The sequence below is a fragment of the Littorina saxatilis genome, linkage group LG4, assembly GCF_037325665.1.
Source record: "Littorina saxatilis isolate snail1 linkage group LG4, US_GU_Lsax_2.0, whole genome shotgun sequence".
Taxonomy (NCBI): domain Eukaryota; kingdom Metazoa; phylum Mollusca; class Gastropoda; order Littorinimorpha; family Littorinidae; genus Littorina; species Littorina saxatilis.
The window spans coordinates 35,510,278-35,531,166 of NC_090248.1; the positions used below are offsets into that span (position 1 = coordinate 35,510,278).

Below are 20,889 nucleotides of genomic sequence, written 5' to 3' on the forward strand. Positions count from 1 at the left end.
TGAAAAGTATATACTCGCCTAACACGCTTGAGATTTACTGGCCGATGTGAATGCGTGATATATTGTGTAAAAAATTCCATCTCACACGGCATATTGTAAACGCCATGAGCCTCCCTCTGGGAGGGTATGTGCGTAGAAATACTCACTAATAAATAAATTTGAGCATACACCAATTCAAATCAGTCTACTATCCATATCTGGTTAGTGCAGGCATGGTGTGTTTGTTAGTACCACACATTTTTTTTTATTAAGAATCAAATCCTTTCAAACCTGCTGGCATAACAGTAGCATGAAATGATGGATACGTGTACCTGAAATAAACGCAATGTGTCCATCTCTTGACCCTAAAGATAATTTCTTGCTTGTGATACTCTTCTCTATGAGACACACACATACCCCTCACTTTTTTTCTCTCATCCTTTCTTTGAGGGAACTAATATAAACAAAACAAACGAGAACAACAAAAGAAGCATTCTCTCATTCTTTGAGGACACACATGGGCAGACAGATATATCCCCTCCTTCCGAACAGACACACACACACACACACACACACACACACACACACACACACACTCACACAACCAGAGATAAACTCAACTAGACAGACATACATACACTCATGCATAGAAAAACTCTCTGAAAAAAAGTGCACTCTCAGGCATACAGCATACAAACAATTTTTTGTTTTTTTGTTTTGGGGGGGGGGGGGGGGGGGGTCAAGCGATAAATACCCATACACTATCCCACACTGTTTACCTTGCATGGCAAGATGGTTATGTAAACTACTTAAGTTTGTCAACAAGAAGTCCAGTCTCCACATCAATTCTTGCCCCAGAGCTTGCCCTCCCTCTTCCCTTGTAAGTTCTCTCAACAACAACAAAAACACGCACACAAAACAAACAACAAAACAACAACATTATAGCACATACACAAAGAAAGAAACAAGTAAACAACAACAACATTATAGCACATACACAAAGAAAGAAACAAGTAAACAACATTATAGCACATACACAAAGAAAGAAACAAGTAAACAACAACATTATAGCACATACACAAAGAAAGAAACAAGTAAACAACATTATAGCACATACACAAAGAAAGAAACAAGTAAACAACAACATTATAGCACATACACAAAGAAAGAAACAAGTAAACAACAACAACATTATAGCACATACACAAAGAAAGAAACAAGTAAACAACATTATAGCACATACACAAAGAAAGAAACAAGTAAACAACAACATTATAGCACATACACAAAGAAAGAAACAAGTAAACAACAACTTTATAGCACATACACAAAGAAAGAAACAACAACAACATTATAGCACATACACAAAGAAAGAAACAAGTAAACAACAACAACATTATAGCACATACACAAAGAAAGAAACAAGTAAACAACAACATTATAGCACATACACAAAGAAAGAAACAAGTAAACAACATTATAGCACATACACAAAGAAAGAAACAAGTAAACAACATTATAGCACATACACAAAGAAAGAAACAAGTAAACAACAACATTATAGCACATACACAAAGAAAGAAACAAGTAAACAACAACATTATAGCACATACACAAAGAAAGAAACAAGTAAACAACAACATTATAGCACATACACAAAGAAAGAAACAAGTAAACAACAACATTATAGCACATACACAAAGAAAGAAACAAGTAAACAACAACATTATAGCACATACACAAAGAAAGAAACGACAACAAGCATAATTTCAGTCCCCCACACATAAACTAGCAAGAGATCTCCAGTCACACATACAAACACACATCAACCTCCAACCACTTGCGCCCAAACACAAATTTCCTTCCCACCCCACATACACGGTCTCTCCACCTCCCCCCAACTCCTGTTAGCATATCTACCTGTCATTGACGGCTGCAGCGGTCGGTTGGTGATGGTGGCGGCCAGGAACTCCACAGTGACAGCCACCACAGCCCCACTCTGTTCCGCGTCCAGCGCTCGCACCACACCCAGCACACACTTCTGGGCCATCTCAAACGACAGGCTCCTGGAAAAGTAGTAAACATATGTCATGAACGAGTCAAGCACGGACCACCCCCTGCACACACTTCTGTGCCATCTCAAACAACAGGCTCCTGAATTAATTGCAGCCTCATTGCATCAACATGTGATATAACCATTCAAGGATGTTGCCGGGGTTTATTTCCTTGGACACATTTTCTGATATGGCAAAATACTATTAAAAATCTGGCAACTATTGGAAGTTTAAGGGCGGTACATGTTCTACACGTAACACAAACAAACAAATAAACCATTTTTAAAATTAAGATTTAGCAGAATATAATTATCACCGCCATAACATAAGTCCAAACCCAACAAGCTGACAATTTTCAATCAAGTAAAAAAACTTTTGTTACATTTAGTCAAGTTTTGACTAAATGTTTTAACATAGAGGGGGAATCGAGACGAGGGTCGTGGTGTATGTGTGTATGTGTGTGTGTGTGTGTGTGTGTGTGTGTGTGTGTGTGTCTGTCTGTCTGTCTGTCTGTCTGTGCGTGTGTGTGTGTAGAGCGATTAAGACCAAACTACTGGACCGATCTTTATGCAATTTGACATGAGAGTTCCTGGGAATGATATCTCCGGACGTTTTTTTCTTTTTTTTGATAAATACTTTTGATGACGTCATATCCGGCTTTTTGTAAAAGTTGAGGCGGCACTGTCACACCCTCATTTTTCAATTAAATTGATTGAAGTTTTGGCAAAGCAATCTTCGACAAAGGCCGGGGTTTGGTATTGCATTTCAGCTTGGTGGCTTAAAAACTAATGAGTGAGTTTGGTCATTAAAAATCGGAAACTTGTAATTAAAATAATTTTTTTATTAAACGATCCAAAAACAATTTCATCTTATTCTTCGTCATTTTCTGATTCCAAAAACATATACATATGTTATATTTGGATTAAAAACAAGCTCTGAAAATTAAAAATATAAAAATTATGATCAAAATTAAATTTCCGAAATCGATTTAAAAACAATTTCATCTTATTCCTTGTTGGTTCCTGATTCCAAAAACATATAGATATGATATGTTTGGATTAAAAACACGCTCAGAAAGTTAAAACGAAGAGAGGCACAGAAAAGCGTGCTATGCAGCACAGCGAAACCACTACCGCGCTAAACAGGCTCGTCAGTTTCACTCCGTTTTGCACAAGCGGCGGACTACGGTCATTGTAAAAAAAAATGCAGTGCATTCAGTTTCATTCTGTGAGTTCCACAGCTTGACTAAATGTAGTAATTTCTCCTTACGCGAGCTTGTTTTTTTTTTAAATAAGTTGATGTTATGTACATACATGTATTTGCTCTAGAAAATTAGCTTGAACCATCACATAATCAGTGACCTTCACTTTAAATTTTCTGCAAATATTGAAACAAGTGTGTGTGTGTCCACAATGTGTGTGAATTAAGTACGCACACACAAAGTCAGAAGCAACGATTTTTTTTTTTTTTTTAAATTCCACAGAAAACATTCTTGAAAACACAAACAGTATTGACAACAAAGTTCATCTCGCCCACACAAAAAACAAGCCAGACTCACGAGTATCTGACAGCATCAATGATGCTGACCATCAGGCCGGGGTCGATGTCCATCAGAGTGTCGGTGGTGGAATACTGACGCTCCACAAAGTCCCTGATGCCCGGCGGCACATCTGTGGTCAGAACCATCTTGCTGACCGGCCGGTCCACCAGACTCAGCGCCTCTCGCACGTTGCCGTCCACAGCCAGCGCACACACTAGTGCGACCACCTGTTGAGAGGGAGAAATGAGAAATGCCTATACACCCTACGTACGATGTGTCTGGAAAAAAAACTCCGCGCGGAGGGGTTTTGTGGCCAGCGCAGCAAAGATAAAGAGGGAAAACTTTCTCGGCTCGCGCGGCAGCAAGCACTATGTCTCTAGATGGTATACTCTTGACCTTCTTCTTCTTCTTCTTCTTCTGCGTTCGTGGGCTGAAACTCCCCCGTACACTCATGTTTTTTGCACGAGTGGAATTTTACGTGTATGACCGTTTTTTACCCCGCCATTTAGGCAGCCATACGCCGTTTTCGGAGGAAGCATGCTGGGTATTTTCGTGTTTCTATAACCCACCGAACTCTGACATGGATTACAGGATCTTTTTCGTGCGCACTTGGTCTTGTGCTTGCGTGTACACACGGGGGTGTTCGGACACCGAGGAGAGTCTGCACACAAAGTTGACTCTGAGAAATAAATCTCTCGCCGAACGTGGGGACGAACTCACGCTGACAGCGCACGGCCGCGCATAGCTTGCCTCTTTACTTTTAGCAACACCAGCTGCGCTACCGTGGATCTAATCTCCTGAGCGGCCTGCGAGCCACCGAGAGCTGCCAGCGGCGAGCACGCTGTTACGCGATACCCCAGCCGTCAGCGGGCTGATACTGCTCTTTCAGTCTGCGCGGGGAAACACACTGCCTTTGTTTCAATAGACAAAATAATCTTCCCATTCATGCAGTTGCAATGCTCTTGATCTCATCGCATAGTCCAGTGAACACAGTTTACATAGACACCAAACACTCCTGGAGAAATGTGAGCGTGATTTGCACTAAGCCCGTTATAATGCATGCATTCTACCTGTCTTACAGCACAGTCACATGCACACAACACAAACAAGCACTAACTTCCACCCATGCTGTGTGGTGCATGTAAGATTTTTGATAGAAGAAATTAGGTACTAGCGTGACTACAGTTTAGTCTCTCTACGAATCACTCACTGAATTTTGGAAAACACGTCATTAGCGCTGTGGAGGTCGGGGTCAATAAACAGACTGGTTCCACACTGTCTGCGGCGCGTACTCCAGTTTCGTGTTGGTTCACACAGACAGTTAGCGAGCCAAAGGCCGTTTGTCAGTTCTTTGTGCCACTGGTTTATCCACCCCTTATTCGCCCAGTATTACTATTAGCTACCAGAAATGTTACTGTCCGATTTTGGTTTCTCCGAGATCTTTCACCACAGATTCTACAAAGAGCATTTAGTTTTTCTAAATGACTTGATTCCGAGTGCACTGTGGTATCCATGTTTGTACAGAAGCTTCTCTATATGCTAGTTTTATTTCTGTCTCAATAACATAATAATAAAGAGTGTCCTCGGAAATCTCTCAGTCACATACAAAGAGCACACATCAAGCAACTGGAATCACAAATGATATCGGCACACAAATCGTGATGCACAAGATAATCCATTTTGAGAACACAAGAGACAGCCGCAGACCAGTATACTCCACAACACAGAAAATAGACTATACACAGGTTATACTTCTGTCTAAATTACATTACTCTAAAGGGTGTTGTCGGAAATCTGTCAGTCACATTATAAAACACACACACATAGCAATTGGAATCAGCAATTGATATCGGCACAAAAATCGTGATGTAGAAGATAATCCACTTTGAAAACACAAGAGACAGCAGCAGACCAGTATACTCCACAACACAGAAAATAGACTATACACAGGTTATACTTCTGTCTAAATTACATTACTCTAAAGGGTGTTGTCGGAAATCTGTCAGTCACATTATAAAACACACACACATAGCAATTGGAATCAGCAATTGATATCGGCACAAAAATCGTGATGTAGAAGATAATCCACTTTGAAAACACAAGAGACAGCAGCAGACCAGTATACTCCACAACACAGAAAATAGACTATACACAGGTTATACTTCTGTCTAAATTACATTACTCTAAAGGGTGTTGTCGGAAATCTGTCAGTCACATTATAAAACACACACACATAGCAATTGGAATCAGCAATTGATATCGGCACAACAACTGTGATGTAGAAGATAATCCACTTTGAAAACACAGGAGACAGCAGCAGACCAGTGTACTCCTCAATACAGAAAACAGAACAAATTCCAGAGCCAAGGAGTGACCTAGAAACACTCGCTGCCAGCCTCAGCTCTTATCACAAGCCTGGCGGGTCAAATTACAGCATGCAGCTGGACAAACTTAAGCGGTGGTTTTGGGCAGAATTCGTGAGCCGTGAGCGGCCAACTGGATACAAATCCAGCGCGCTACCGACTGAGCTACATCCCCGCCCGTATACTCTTGACCAAAATGTAGCCGTCATGACACGCTGCCTGCAATGGAGGGACACTTGGCTGGTTCCTGGGGTGTCCTGTCATCACAGGTACAGTGGAACTCCCCTCTAACCCCCCAAATTTAAGTATTAAACAATTGCGACTGCACGTGAGAGGGAACAATAAAGAGACCAAAAAGCAATGTACTCACGTTAAAATGACAAACACGGAACGAATAACAGCGACGTTTCGACCTAAGGGTCTTCTTCAGGCACAAAAACACAAAAGTACACACACAAAAAAGAAGAAGAAAGACGATAGAACAGATAAAGAGGAGAATAACTGACAAAACAACTGCACTGCACAAACCAACAAATGACAATGACAGAGAAGCAAGGGAAGCTACTCGAGGGGAGATAGTTACTTAGATATGTTTCATGTCATTTGTCAAGATAAGGCTGCAAACTTTCTCAAAGGAAACATCAAGGCCAAAGAACGTTTAAATCAAATGTGACATATCTTATAAGCATGCTCTGGCAAAATAAATGTCATATTTTCAAGTCAGGGATGCTTTTAAATTTGCATTGAGGAAAACCAATTCAAAGTTTTTCCTTTTTCACTGACAAGTCTCAGCAAGTTCCATGAACTTTCTTCCACGCTCAACAACCTACTCACCTGTGTTTTCGTCAACAGATTCATAAACTTGATATCGCCGGCCAAATACTTGTGTCCCTTCAGCGCCGACTTTCTTCTCAGCACTCCCCGAAGAAGGTCCCAGTTTTCGTACTCCGTCTGGTGGTTGAAAGGCGAATCACTCCCCTCAGCGTCCGGCCGTGTGCCGATGTTTTTTGTGTGGGTGGAGTCAGATGTGTGCTGACCAATCAGAGTCCTGGGAGGAACGGTGGGCGAGTCAGGGGAGGAGTCAGTGAACTGGGGCACGGTTATAACCCTCTGGGCCAGGATCTGGGGCAGAAAACACGTGAAAATGAGGAATAAGACATGGTGATAAAACAAGACATACAGTGGAGTCCAGCTATAACGAACCTGGGTATAACGAAATCCCGCTTTTAACGAACTGCCATTGATTTCCCAGCAGACAGCCTTCTATTTCTTACTTGTTACTTTCCGGCTACAACGAACCTTTTGAACTTATTTGCATAACGAACCCCTCTTATAACAAACACGTTTTCATCGCCCCAGAGCCGTTTTGTCTCTAAAAGTCACAAGGCTACAACGAACTGATGTCAATAATTGTCTCCAAAGACAAAAATACACAAAAATACACTAACGCAAGTGCACATCGCGTGATGAGCGAACTCTGAACAAACAGCGGGAGGTGCACGGAACAGCCACCGCCGCTGTGTTTTCACTATTCCAATCAGCTGCTAAGCTATGACTGTGCTTTAAAAAGTCACAAGGCTACAACGATCTGCGTGCGAGGCGAGATCAAAGGCAGGTCCATTGTGATAGCTGGGTGGCCTTCTTTATAGACACTGACCTTCTTCCCAGGGGTCATTGACCCAGTTTTAGCTATGAGAGGTGGTTCCCCTTTCATATGAGAGAGGAAACACTTCCTGCACCCGGGTCAGTTTGTTTGTTTGTTCGTTCATGGGGTGAAACTCCCACGGCTTGTGTATGACCAACCCCGGGTCAGTGACCGAGTTTAACCTATGGGGAGTTTAACCTATGGGGCGGTCTCTTTGATGTCTTGAGAGGAAACTTGGCCAGGTAGTGCATGCACCAGAACTGGTGGACACCATGAAATCGGAGATTGATCAGAATGTACATGTACATGCTTTTACACGACTTTTTAAATTTTACTTCTAAAATTGTGACAGTAAAGTGAACATTTGAACTATGCCTCTATGGATTATATTATGAAGCTGTTGAAAACATGCAGAGATGGTACTCTCCAAGGAAAGATCGATGGGACGATCATTTGAAGGTGAGTGGGAAAACTTGTCTTTAGGCCATTTAGGGATGAAAACTCTACAGCGAATTACTGATATAACGAACTAAAATGTATCTCCCTTGAGATTCGTTGTACCCGGACTCCACTGAACAAAGAAATCTTAAATTTAAGAAAGAAACGAACAGTAAATCGACAGCCTAGTACCAATAGGAGCTTTTCAATACAGAATGGACAGTAACGTACACTTGGCTGGGTTTTGAAGACGACGTGCGCAGTGGCGTGGTGGTAAGACGTCGGCCTTCTAATCGGGAGGTCGTGAGTTCGAATCCCGGTCGCTGCTGCCTGGTGGGGAGTGGAGATTTTTCCGATCTCCCAGGTCAACTTATGTGGAGACCTGCTAGTGACTTAACCCCCTTCGTGTGTTCACGCAAGCACAAGACCAAGTGCGCACGGAAAAGATCCTGTAATCCATGTCGGAGTTCGGTGGGTTATGGAAACACGAAAATACCCTGCATGCCTACTCAACGAAAGCGGAGTGAAGCTGGCTATGCTCTCAGAGTATAGTTTGGGAAACCCAAATGGGCAAACGAGCTCACACGTAACCAGAAAAATTCTGGAACGCTGAAGAAGAAGACGAGAAAACTTTCTATTACTTCTGTTCTGATGCGAATTTACTGAGTGCATCTACCCGATATTACAAATAACGCTTTTGTGAAGGTCTCACAGAACTTCGAAAAGCTCTTCTGGTCTTGGGACCCTCAAAGTTCCCCTGAGGGCATCCTTGGACCTCCTCAGTTTGTTTGTTCATTCATGGGCTGAAACTCCCACGGCTTTTACGTGTATGACTGTTTTTACCCCGCCATTTAGGCAGCCATACGCCGCTTTCGGAGGAAGCATGCTGGGTATTTTCGTGTTTCTATAACCCACCGAACTCTGACATGGATTACAGGATTTTTTCGTGCGCACTTGGTCTTGTGCTTGCGTGTACACGCGGGGGTGTTCGGACAGGAGAGTTTGCACACAAAGTTGACTCTGAGAAATAAATCTCTCGCCGAACGTGGGGACGAACTCACGCTGACAGCGGCCAACTGGATACAAATCCAGCGCGCTACCGACTGAGCTACATCCCCGCCCTGGACCTCCTCAGTTAAAATGACCTCCTCAGTTAAAAATTAATGTATCAATTGAACATTGGATTTCCTTTCTTTGAGCCATGTGACGTTAGAGTCTAACAAAACCTCATATCTAGGTGGCTAGCCGAGACTAAAATAGAGTGCATGTTTGTGTGTGTTCAATCGTAAAAAATGAAAAGAATTCTAACTAAAATCGATCGATATATAAATGTTATTTATCCTACATACGTGTGAGAGACACCCGTGAGATAATAATCGTTCAAATCACACGTGTGTATATCATGTAAATGAGGTCATGTCAAGCAAGTCTGGCAGGGACCTGTTTTTCCACTGCTTATGATGCCAAATTCACCGAGACAAACGTCATATTATAGAAACACAAATTGCGCTCGCTAATTACCCTCGATGAATCTTTGGAACTAAAACGTCACGCCACACTTTCAGAGTGACGTTTCTTTGCTTTGACGTAATAGATTGCACGAGGCTTTAGAAGAGATCGAGGGTCCAAAACAAACGTCTTCAATTTAGCTGCCTCGAATGCAGGACATTTTCAGTAAAATACACGTAAGTACAGTATGTAGGATAAACAGAATACTACATGGCTTGCTGTGTCGTACCAGATTTACACTCGTTGCTTTTTCAAATAGTGAACAGCTCGCTTTCGCTCGCAGTTCAATATTTAAAAAAACAACTCGTGTAAATCTGGTACAACACAGCAAGCCATGTAGGTAGAGGTTACATGCCGAGTCTCAGTGATTATCAAAAATAATGGTCGAAGTTAGCGGATCATGAAAAATGCGAGCTTCAGCGAGCTTTTTCATGACCGCGAACTGAGACCATTATTTTTAATAATCACTGAGACGAGGTATGTAACCTCTTTATTCCTCCTTTCTTCAGTTATTCAAAGAAAAGAGGAATTTTTGTGCGAAAGTTTGATCGAATCCAAATCACTCAACCAGTCTACCTGCGCTGGCGATTGAATAATGCGCGGTTGTATAGTTCAGGGAAAATCAATCAATTCTGTTAACACTTCTTGTCAGTTTCCCTGTTTTGGACTAACATTAAGTATACAGTTATGTTGTTATTCTGCTGTGGCGGTAAAGGCAGATAGTGTGTGTTCTGGTCATGTTTTGGTATCGCTTAGGAAATGTTCTTTCTTCGAATGGGACAAGCAGACGAACTTTTGCACCCGTGTTCCAACGTTAAAAACTGTATGAAGTTCCGTTTTCTGGGGCAAAATAGTGTATGAAACCGCTGTATGTTCTTTAAATTGATGCGATGTGTGCATTTGGTTGGGTGTGATCTGTTTATAAAATGAAATATTGTCGAAAACTAACCGTCGGATTGCAGTCTCTTGTCCAAGCAACTCAGTTCAGAAAATTTGGAAGGGGAACTACTCTTGTCGTACGCGAGTTACTTGCCTTGGGAGTTTGCGTGCACTCATAAGAGATCTAAAGCGAGTTTCTCTGCACTGATCGTTAGATTTGGATTTAGAAAAGAACCAAACTGGAAAATTTCCTAAATAAATTATCATTTAATTAATATACTTACCCGAATCACATTAGCATTGAGTCACCTGAGATGCTTATCACTGAAAAACGCTTACCCGGCTAAAGAATTTAAAGGGAAGCAACCCCATCACCAAAACGAAAGTGAAAGTAGCTTTGGTAATGGGCCAGTACACCGGGAGTTACCTCCCATACGGGTGTATGCCACGTCACTTCCTCTAGGAACACGTGCCTATTATCATACGGCTTTAAAAAATCTTAAAACCATAAGCGGGGCAGGTGGGAGGGAATACAGTATGTGATTCGGGTAAGTATATTAATTAAATGATAATTTATTTAGGAAATTTTCCATTTAATATCATATTCTTACTCCGAATCACATTAGCAGATAACATCAACAAGGCGGTGGGCTAGAAATGAATCAAAACTCACCATCAAGTTCTGGACAGGAACTGGCCTGCTGCTATGAGCGCTGGAAGGCCTCTGGAGCCATCCTGTCGAAGAGCTGTGACGTCCCGAAGATAAAAGTTTATGAAAACATCTTCGGAACGCCAATACGCAGTTGTCAGCACCTCCTCTAGACGTCTGGAGCGCAGAACTGCCAGAGAGGATGCCCACGCCCTCGTCTCATGGGCTCGGGCCGAGTCAAGTGGCAAGGAGGGCATAACCCCCCCCCTCCTTGTGCGCCTCCACTCATAAGCCTGCTTGATGAGCGAGGACACCCACCGGGCCAACGTTACCTTCGACAAATCTTTCTCGCGCCTAGTAAGGAGAGAGATAAACAACAACTTCTGAGAACTAGACCGAATCGGCTGAGTCCGGGCTAAGTACAGACGAAGTGCCCTCACAGGGCAATTGACCGAATCGGGGTCACCCGGGGCCAACGCGCTGGTCAGAGCCTTAACTCTAACCAGCGGAGAGGCCTGCCCCGGAGACTGATTCTTGGCCAGGAAATCAGGCCGGAAACGCAAAGATGCGGAACCGTCCGGCTCAAAGGAAATATCTCCAGGCTGACCCGACAGGGCGTGGACCTCGCTACCCCGTCGGGCCGTAGCCAACAAAAGGAGAAACAGCGCTTTGCGAGTGACATTGAACAGACTGGCCTCGCTTAAAGGCTCAAAATCCGCAGAACGAAGGAATTCCAGGATTAAAAACAAGTCCCACTTGGGAGCGGGCAAACGAGCTTTAGCTTCCTTAAGAGCAGCCCCTTTAATGACTGCAGCTATAACGCCCCCGACTCGAACAGAACGACCAATCTGCTGAAGAGTCGCCGAGATAGCGGAGCGCCGGACCCTCAACGAGGAGACTGAGGCGCCCTGTGAAGACATGAAAGAGAGGTGGTTAGCGACCTGAATAGAGCGCGGAGCCACCGAACTCACCCCTCTAGCTGAACACCAGGCAGTCCATGCCTTCCAGTGGGAAGCATAAACTGAAGAGGTGGACGCTCTATGCGAGCGAGCCACCAAGTCCAGAGTCAAAGACGACGCCCCAGAGCGCTTCAGCGAGTCCCGAACAACTTCCACACGTGAAGCTTCAGAAGACTGGGCTCCTCGTGTGGAATGCCTGTTCGGGGCTGCACTAGTTCCCCTCGCACGAGTGCGAGAGGAATGGGGGGCCCTTGGGCAAGCCGAAGAAGATCTGGAAACCAGACCTGCGACGGCCACAGAGGAGCGACCAGAAGAAGAAGGGCCGGCTCCTCCATCTCCGCTTTCCGGATTACTCGGCTGAGTAACGGAAAGGGAGGAGTCTGAAGATCTGTATGTGCCCCCCAACCCTCCCTGGACGCATCTGTAAAGAGGTCCAGGTCGGGGAGGGGCACGACGATCGGAACACCTCTGCAGACCCACTCCGTGTGCAACCACGGAAGGGTCGCAGACTGGAACCATCCCTGCAAAGGGATGAGGGCGTCCCAGTCCACCAGAGGAGAGTCCACAAACGGCTTCAGCGCGAACTGAAGCGGACATTTGTGGACCCGGCCCAGTGAAACCAGAAGAGCCATAGACTCCATCTGCCCCAAGATGGAGGCGAGCGAGCGGATGGAAGCCATCAGGAGAGGTAAAGTGGAGCGAATCTGAGCTTGGAGCTTGTCCACCCTTCTCTGAGAAGGCTGGACAGTCCAAGCGACCGTGTCGAAAGACATCCCCAGATAAGTGAATGTCTGTGACGGGGTCAGCTCCGACTTTACCCGGTTGATCGAGAACCCCAACCAGTTGGATTCTCGAAGAACCGTCAGGGTATCCTGCGAACAGCCGCACTGGGACTGGTTCATGATGAGCCAGTCGTCCAGATAAGCCCGCAGACGGATACCCTGGGACCTCACCAGTGCACAGACCTGTCTCACCACCATGGTGAAAATCCACGGTGCGAGAGACAGCCCGAAAGGGAGTGCGCGAAACTGGTAGATCTGATCTCCCCACCGGAAACGAAGCCATTTCCGGTCGGTCGGATGCATAAGAATGTGAAAGTATGCGTCCGTGAGATCGATCGAGGTCACCCAGTCTCCTGGGCGGAGAGAGTCTCGGACAGAGGCTGGCGTCTCCATCTTGAATTTTATCTCCCTCAAGAAAGTATTGAGGAGAGATAAATCCAACACGGGACGCCATCCTCCTGATGCTTTGGGAACAGCGACCAGACGCCCGTAAAATCCCAGGGAGCTGTGGACCCGAACTCTCTCCACCGCGCCCTTCTGCTCCAGGGAGGCAATTTCCGACTGCAAGACGGAACGTGCTTCCTGCGAGAAGGGGGGCTTGAACCGCGGAGGCACTCGGGTAAGAGGCGCCTTTTCCTCCCGCCAGAGTAGACGGAAGCCCGAACTCACCACTCCCACAATCCATTGGCTGTCTACTACCGACATCCAACGAGAAAGTGCCCGGGAGGGGCCTCCCGCCATCACCAAGGTGGAGGGCGGGAGGGAGGTGAGATCGGGAGCGCTTCATTGGGGGTGTGGCTTACTTCCAGAGCCGCCACGCCCCCTCCCCGATGCCGTCCTCTTCTTCCCACCACGAGCGGCCGGCGAAGCCTGCCGCTTCTGAGCTGGCTTGGGGTTAGACGATGTCTGAGCCTGCTTCTGTTTAGAAGGCTGAGACTGTTTCACCCCCTTCAGAGTGTAGTCAAGGAACTGACTGTCCTTGTTTGACTGAATCTCCTTCTGTCTGGCATCCAGTGCCAGCGGACAGAAGAGAGACTCCTCTGAGACCGGGGAGACTCTCAAGGTCTCCCTAGTAGCCAGCTCCGTGAATTGGGACTGCGAGAGGAAGAGATCCCTCCTGCAGAGTACCGCTTGGGTGTACTGCAGGGAGGAAAGACGCAATTGTTCCTCATTGACCTTGGCCAATGCGGTCAAAAGCGCAGAGACATCGTCCGCATTCTGTTCTTCACTGAGAGTGAAAGGAACTAGCGAATCGGTCAATGCCCGAGACAGAGCCCGAACGAGAGTCTCCGCAATGGAGGACAGTTCGATCTGCCGACGTCCAACCTCCTCAGCAGAGAGGAGGGAAGCCTCGGAAACCGGCAAAACCGAATCACGCTTGATCGGTTTAGTCAGAAGAGGCAGCAATTCCCGGGAAACCGGAAGGGTAGCCCTAGGGAGTGCAAAAGACGCCAGCCAATTCTGGCTCTGATTGGGCATGCCAAGCTTCCTATTGGCCGTAGGCACGAAGGAAGAGGCTTGGGCAGCTGAAGCCACCCACTGCTGAGCTGATTCCGGAACTGGACCAAAAGGAAGCAGTAACGGAACAGGCACTGGCCGAATACCACTCCCCGCATGTGCTGGACGAACCAGTGAATGCGAAAGTTGGTAAGCCACTGACGGAGACTCGGCGAACCGGAAGGATGAAACATCCTCCTGTGCCGGCCGGAAGTCCGCCATGGCAGAAGGAACGAATGATGCGGAAGAGTCCGCAGCCACCACCCCTTCAGGAAAATAACGAGACGTTACTTCCGCCGCGACGTCAAGAACAGACTTGAGCTTCGACGGAAACACGCCCCGCGACTCCTCGCTGACCACTGATGGAGCATCAGAATAGTCACACGTGGAACCATGACCGAAGTCACCAGTTCCGGAAGCAGAAGCATGCCCTGGCAAACCGGAAACCGGAAAAGCCTGAGCACTAACGTCATCCTGCCGCCCAAAACCCTGTGAAGGTAAAGGGTAAGCAGGACGACCATCCGCAAAAACCGGAGCTGGATGAGCTGACGTCACTCCCCCGACTGAGTGGAGTGATGCCTGCTCAAGCCTAGGCGCTTGAAAGCCGGAAGGCGCACGCTGTAATCCACTATCTGGTATCCGGAAGGAACCACCAGAAGAGGAAGAAGCGTTTCCGGCCGAAACCGGAAGTGTAGTCAACGGAACCGCAAAATGCGGAAGTGAAGACTGCACTGGTTGACTTCGCGATCCGGAAGGACCGGAAGTCAGTGAATACTCCATCCTGCCGCGACCGCCGTAGCGTGCCGGAGCGGACGGATCATCACTTCCGGCAAGTGCCGGAAATGCGGCAGTCGAAACCGACTGCCGCCGCTGTTCGAACAAGTCCGGGGCCTCGTAGGTTATCGCCGGAAATGAAAGATCAGCAAGGTATCGGTCGTGACCCGATGCGAAAGAGCTGTCCCCCGAAGGAGAACGTCCAGGCGCCTCACGAGGGCTATCGGACCAGCTCTGCTTACCAACCGACGCTGAAGAGGGAGGACGCTGCTCCAAGCCGGAAGTGGAGGACAAAGACACGGAAGCCAATGCCCGGACGTCACTGCCAGATGCCGGAAACGCCGAACTGCTGGCGACGGAACGCTGAAATTCTGCCTGCACCAAGCTGCGGATTTCTGGAACCAGTGACTTTAACAGAGAGGAAACCAACGCACCTTGTCCAGGTGCTAACAAAGAAGACGAAGTCTCCGATGTAGAGACAGGTGCAGAAGTAACAGTAGCGCTAGGCGCCGTAAAAGAAGCAGAAGTAGTAACAGCGCTAGGCGCCGAAATTGGTACAGCCAACAAAGTGTTACGCTCTTGGTCTGTAACAAGTAACGTTGCTTTGGAAGAGGAAGACTTAGCCTTAATTTTCCCCTTGGGGTCCGACTTGCCACGGCGCTTGTCTGAATCAGACATGTTGACAACAACACGTGGCAACGCGAAAAAAATTTACTGAAACATAAGTCTAAACGACTGGAAAATTCAGTAAACACACGCACTAATGCGTTAACAAAATACTATAGCTAAACTTGCCCCACAAGCAGAGGCACGGAGAGCTACAAACAAAGTCACACGAGCTAGAAAACTAACTCACACAACAAAATGACGACACGCAAGACACTGACACAAACGTCAACAACACGTGGCAAAGTAAAAAGATTTACTGAAACGTAAGTCAAAACGACTGAAAACACAGTAAACACACACGCTTACGCGTCAACAAAATACTAAAGCTACACTTGCCCAAACAGAAAGAGGGCACGCAGAGCTACTAGCAAAGTCACACGAGTTAGCTAACTAACTCACACAACAAAATGGCGAAACACGCAAGTCACTGACACACAAGTCCGTAAAAAACGGACAACGTACAGTAACGAAACAGCGCAAACAACCAACAACAAACGGGAACGAGCTCACCAAACTGTAGGCAAGGCGAGCAGACAAGCTGGGTAACGTGGCCGGCGGGTGTCACTCAAACACACAAGGTCAGCCACAGAGCGTCAAAAAGTGAACCGTCCTCTCCGAGGTGAAAAAGACGTATGATAATAGGCACGTGTTCCTAGAGGAAGTGACGTGGCATACACCCGTATGGGAGGTAACTCCCGGTGTACTGGCCCATTACCAAAGCTACTTTCACTTTCGTTTTGGTGATGGGGTTGCTTCCCTTTAAATTCTTTAGCCGGGTAAGCGTTTTTCAGTGATAAGCATCTCAGGTGACTCAATGCTAATGTGATTCGGAGTAAGAATATGATATTAAATCACAGATTTTATATGGAGATTAATGTGTTCAAGCCTGTAGTTGCCAGTTTAAATGCAGTATGTTTGTATTGTTTGGTCTAGAGATGTATATTTCGTACATTGGAGCGTTCGGAACTTTTCAATCGCTAAAGTAGTTCCCTCAAAGTCTAACTCATCAACATGTGAGCTATCGAGGATTCAGGCCCGTTGTTGGGCAAGTGATTTTGGTTGTTGGGTAAGTTACCGAAAAATAACTAGCCCTACACCTTTACAGAGAGAAAGAAAAGAAGCAGAGGGGGGAATAATATTCTCTATTTGTATTGTTGACCAAAATATGACATTTTACACTGATCTTGACAGTATTTGCTCACCTCGACCGCTCGGAGGGAACATTGACTGTCTCCATCGGTGTAAAATGTCATAGTTTGGTCAACAATACAAATAACGTATAATAATTGGGGTCCTGGAACTGTCAAGGTAGAAAGTCTTTAGGGACCGAGGGCCGAGGTGCACGACAAAGTTACCACCCAAACGGGAGCCACCCGCAGTGTTGGATTGGTTGAAACTGAGGTGAACGACAAAGTTACCACCCAAAAGAAAGTCACCCGCAGTGTTGGATTGGTTGAAACTGAGGTGAACGACAAAGTTACCACCCAAAAGAAAGTCACCCGCAGTGTTGGATTGGTTGAAACTGAGGTGCACGACAAAGTTACCACCCAAACGGGAGCCACCCGCAGTGTTGGATTGGTTGAAACTGAGGTGCACGACAAAGTTACCACCCAAACGGGAGCCACCCGCAGTGTTGGATTGGTTGAAACTGAGGTGCACGACAAAGTTACCACCCAAACGGGAGCCACCCGCAGTGTTGGATTGGTTGAAACTGAGGTGCACGACAAAGTTACCACCCAAACGGGAGCCACCCGCAGTGTTGGATTGGTTGAAACTGAGGTGCACGACAAAGTAACCACCCAAACAGGAGCCCCCCGCAGTGTTGGATTGGTTGAAACTGAGGTGCACGACAAAGTAACCACCCAAACAGGAGCCACCCACAGTGTTGGATTGGTTGAAACTGAGGTGCACGACAAAGTTGCCACCCAAACAGGAGCCACCCGCAGTATTGGATTGGTTGAAACTGTCACGACAAAGTTACCACCCAAACAGGAGCCACCCACAGTGTTGGATTGGTTGAAACTGAGGTGCACGACAAAGTAACCACCCAAACGGGAGCCACCCGCAGTGTTGGATTGGTTAAAACTGAGGTGCACGACAAAGTTACCACCCAAACAGGAGTCACCCGCAGTGTTGGATTGGTTGAAACTGAGGTGCACGACAAAGTTACCACCCAAAAGAGAGCCAGCCGCAGTGTTAGATTGGTTGAAATTGAGATTTGTTGTGATTTGAAAGAATCAGACCCCGCGGTTTGTTCTCTCTGATTTGGGTGGCACTCATTTTTGATACGTGCACCTCTGCCCTTGTTTCTGCACAACCAACCCTCTCACCTCAACAGGGTTTTCCTCGCCCTCCGTCATTCCCTCTCTTGCTGGCGGAGACGGAGAAGAAGACGACGACGAGGTGCACGACCCCGGAGCAGAATCTTCGCCGAAGGTCACCTTCCTGTCTGGTGAGCGCAGATTCTCAAACGACCTTGACCTTTTCATGATGCCCTTGCCGGAATTGTTGGGATCTTCGTCATCGTCGGAATTGTAGTGCTGCTGGTGAGGATGAGAATGGGGTGTGCGAGCAGGGAGTGGGGGAGGGGGCTCCTCTTCTGGAGGTGGGGTGGTAAGCCATAGGTCCTTCCTTTGTCTGTGGGTAAAAAAGAAATGTTCATGATATTCAGGGTTAATATAATTACAATGCAATACAATAAAGTCAAACCTGCCCTTGCAAAAACCAACTCTCGAAAGCGACTACCTGCCTACAACTACAACTCTGAAGAATCCCAGATGTGGTTTTTGTCTGTATAATTCACCTATAATGCGCTATATCCATAGTGTCTATAATGTATAAAGACCAGTTTTGGTTGGTATCTTGTGTTGTCGTTATAGACAGGTTCGACTGCACACAAAAATGACACACCCAGTAATTCAGTCAGAAACAGAAAGGCTAACCCAGAGGGAAAGATTTAGCTGTAGAACAGAGTTCGAAACCTGGCAAGAGATCAGGCCAGTCTACATTTTCTGTTCCTTCATGTTTTGGAAAAAAACAAAAACTACATAAAACGCATGCACGCACACACACAAAATGTAACACTGAGAAGTGAGGTTTCATAACTAATGGAAGGTAGGATAGGCTTTAAATCTTTCCCTTTTTTTCTACATGAAAAGCACACAAAGGACAAGTTTTCCTGGTGTAAATCACACTTAAAAACATCCGACAGCGATTGACCCCGAAAATCGACTTCGCTGATATTTTGCTAACATTTTGTCTGCAATAATTTCAGAATGTGCTGAAATAAGTGTGAAAAAAATTAGAGAAATCAATCCAACTTTCTGTTACAGAATGTTGAATATGACATGCCAAGATTGAGATAAACGAGGGTCGGGTAGTGGAATGGAGTTTCTGCCCGATCAGTTACAACCACAGGACCTACTTTGGAGGTGATATTAATCCCAGGAAGGTATTCAGTGCAGCAAACTGATGACACTGGAAATACTTCTATTCATTCATTAAATAAAAAATATGCTTTCTGGGGACACAGCAACTTTTTTCAGCATCCAAACCCACCTACATACGGAAAAAAATTAGGTGTCTTACTTCAACTGCTCCAGCTTGGCGTAAATGAAGAGATATCTCCGGCCGTCTGTTTTGATCGTAAGGTCATGGTCGTGACGTTTGAGGGCACTTTGAACGGAGGGCATACTCTTGGTGAACATGTAATCCACTACAGCGATCAACCCTGTTACAAACATCTGGAGTTCTTCTGACACTGCATGATCTGAAACAACACACAGAAAGGCGATGTCTTCTTTCACTGAATATGTCATTTTGAAGTGTAAAGGAGAGTTCAGCAAATGGCGAAAATTACAAGTTACTCAAGATAGAAGTTAAATCTAATGATGAACTAACGAACGAACGAATGGACAAACTTTATTTTACAAGGTTTAAGGCACATTGCCTTGTCTTTCTTTCTTTCTTTATTTGGTGTTTAACGTCGTTTTCAACCACGAAGGTTATATCGCGACGAGGGAAAGGGGGAGATGGGATAGGGGAAAGGGGGGAGATGGGATAGAGCCACTTGTTAAGTGTTTCTTGTTCACAAAAGCACTAATCAAAAAATTGCTCCAGGGGCTTGCAACGTAGTACAATATATGACCTTACTGGGAGAATGCAAGTTTCCAGTACAAAGGACTAAACATTTCTTACATACTGCTTGACTAAAATCTTTACAAACATTGACTATATTCTATACAAGAACCACTTAACAAGGGTTAAAGGAGAAACAGAATCCGTTAGTCGCCTCATACGACATGCGGGGTGCAGAGAAATAAGGATGTGGAAAAGAAGACTTTTGGTAAGTGAAATAAAGGTGATGGATCCAGTCAGGTAGAAATAAGACAACAAGAAAAGAATTGGAAAACTGCAGGGAATAGTAGGGAGAGTTTTCTTGGAAGGAAATATAGGTGAAAGGACTGGTAAGGCAGAAATAAGACAAAAGAAGAGAAGAAACAGAACCGTTAGTCGCCTCTTACGACATGCTGGGTAGCATCGGGTAAATTCTTTCTAGTCCCAACCAATATGGGACTCCCCCTAACCCGCGGGGGGTATTGCCTTGACAATGTCTAACAACCTGTCCTTAAACAAATACCAAAACATATAATATTGACTAAAGAAGCATACAAATGGAAATGATGGGAACCAGCAAGCAAACAAACATCCTAAATGTGTTTGATGCTGTACAATCTGAAAAATAGGATATGTGGAGTTAAAAGATAAAATGTGAAAAAGCTATGTGAGCAAGATGAAAATGCCAATGAAAAAACCCACACACACACAAAAAACTTACATCATAAAAACACAAAGATGAGATTCATTCCTTATTGTTGCAAATTTGACTCAAAACGTTAATTCTGTCTGATCTCTAAGGCCCCCCCCAAAAAAATAGTCTGTTTACGGTATCCCGACCGACCCTATTTTTTTCGCGCGACCCTAGACTTTTTTTTGGCATTTGGAAAAAAAAAAAAAAAAAGTCTTTGTTTTTTGGCAAAATAACTTAAAAATGTTTTCTTGGAAAAAAAAAAAATCCGGACCTACCGACCCTATTTATTTTGCCTATGTTACCGTAAATAGATTATTTTTTTGTGTGTGCCTAAACTGGATT

The 20,889-nt window shown here is 45.5% G+C and overlaps 1 protein-coding gene across 2 annotated transcripts in view; it reads right to left on the reverse strand.

Annotated features, from left to right (window-relative positions):
- The window catches only part of LOC138964601 (uncharacterized), a 57,642-nt gene that overhangs the window by 3,184 nt on the left and 33,569 nt on the right, over positions 1 to 20,889 (reverse strand). For both annotated transcript variants that reach the window (XM_070336602.1, XM_070336601.1), the window contains exons 9-13: positions 19,326 to 19,506; positions 18,068 to 18,374; positions 6,771 to 7,058; positions 3,592 to 3,800; positions 1,900 to 2,045 (exon numbers count right to left, since the gene is read on the reverse strand). In XM_070336602.1, coding sequence (XP_070192703.1) covers positions 1,900 to 2,045; positions 3,592 to 3,800; positions 6,771 to 7,058; positions 18,068 to 18,374; positions 19,326 to 19,506 — 1,131 coding nt within the window. The remainder of the gene's footprint in view (positions 1 to 1,899; positions 2,046 to 3,591; positions 3,801 to 6,770; positions 7,059 to 18,067; positions 18,375 to 19,325; positions 19,507 to 20,889) is intronic.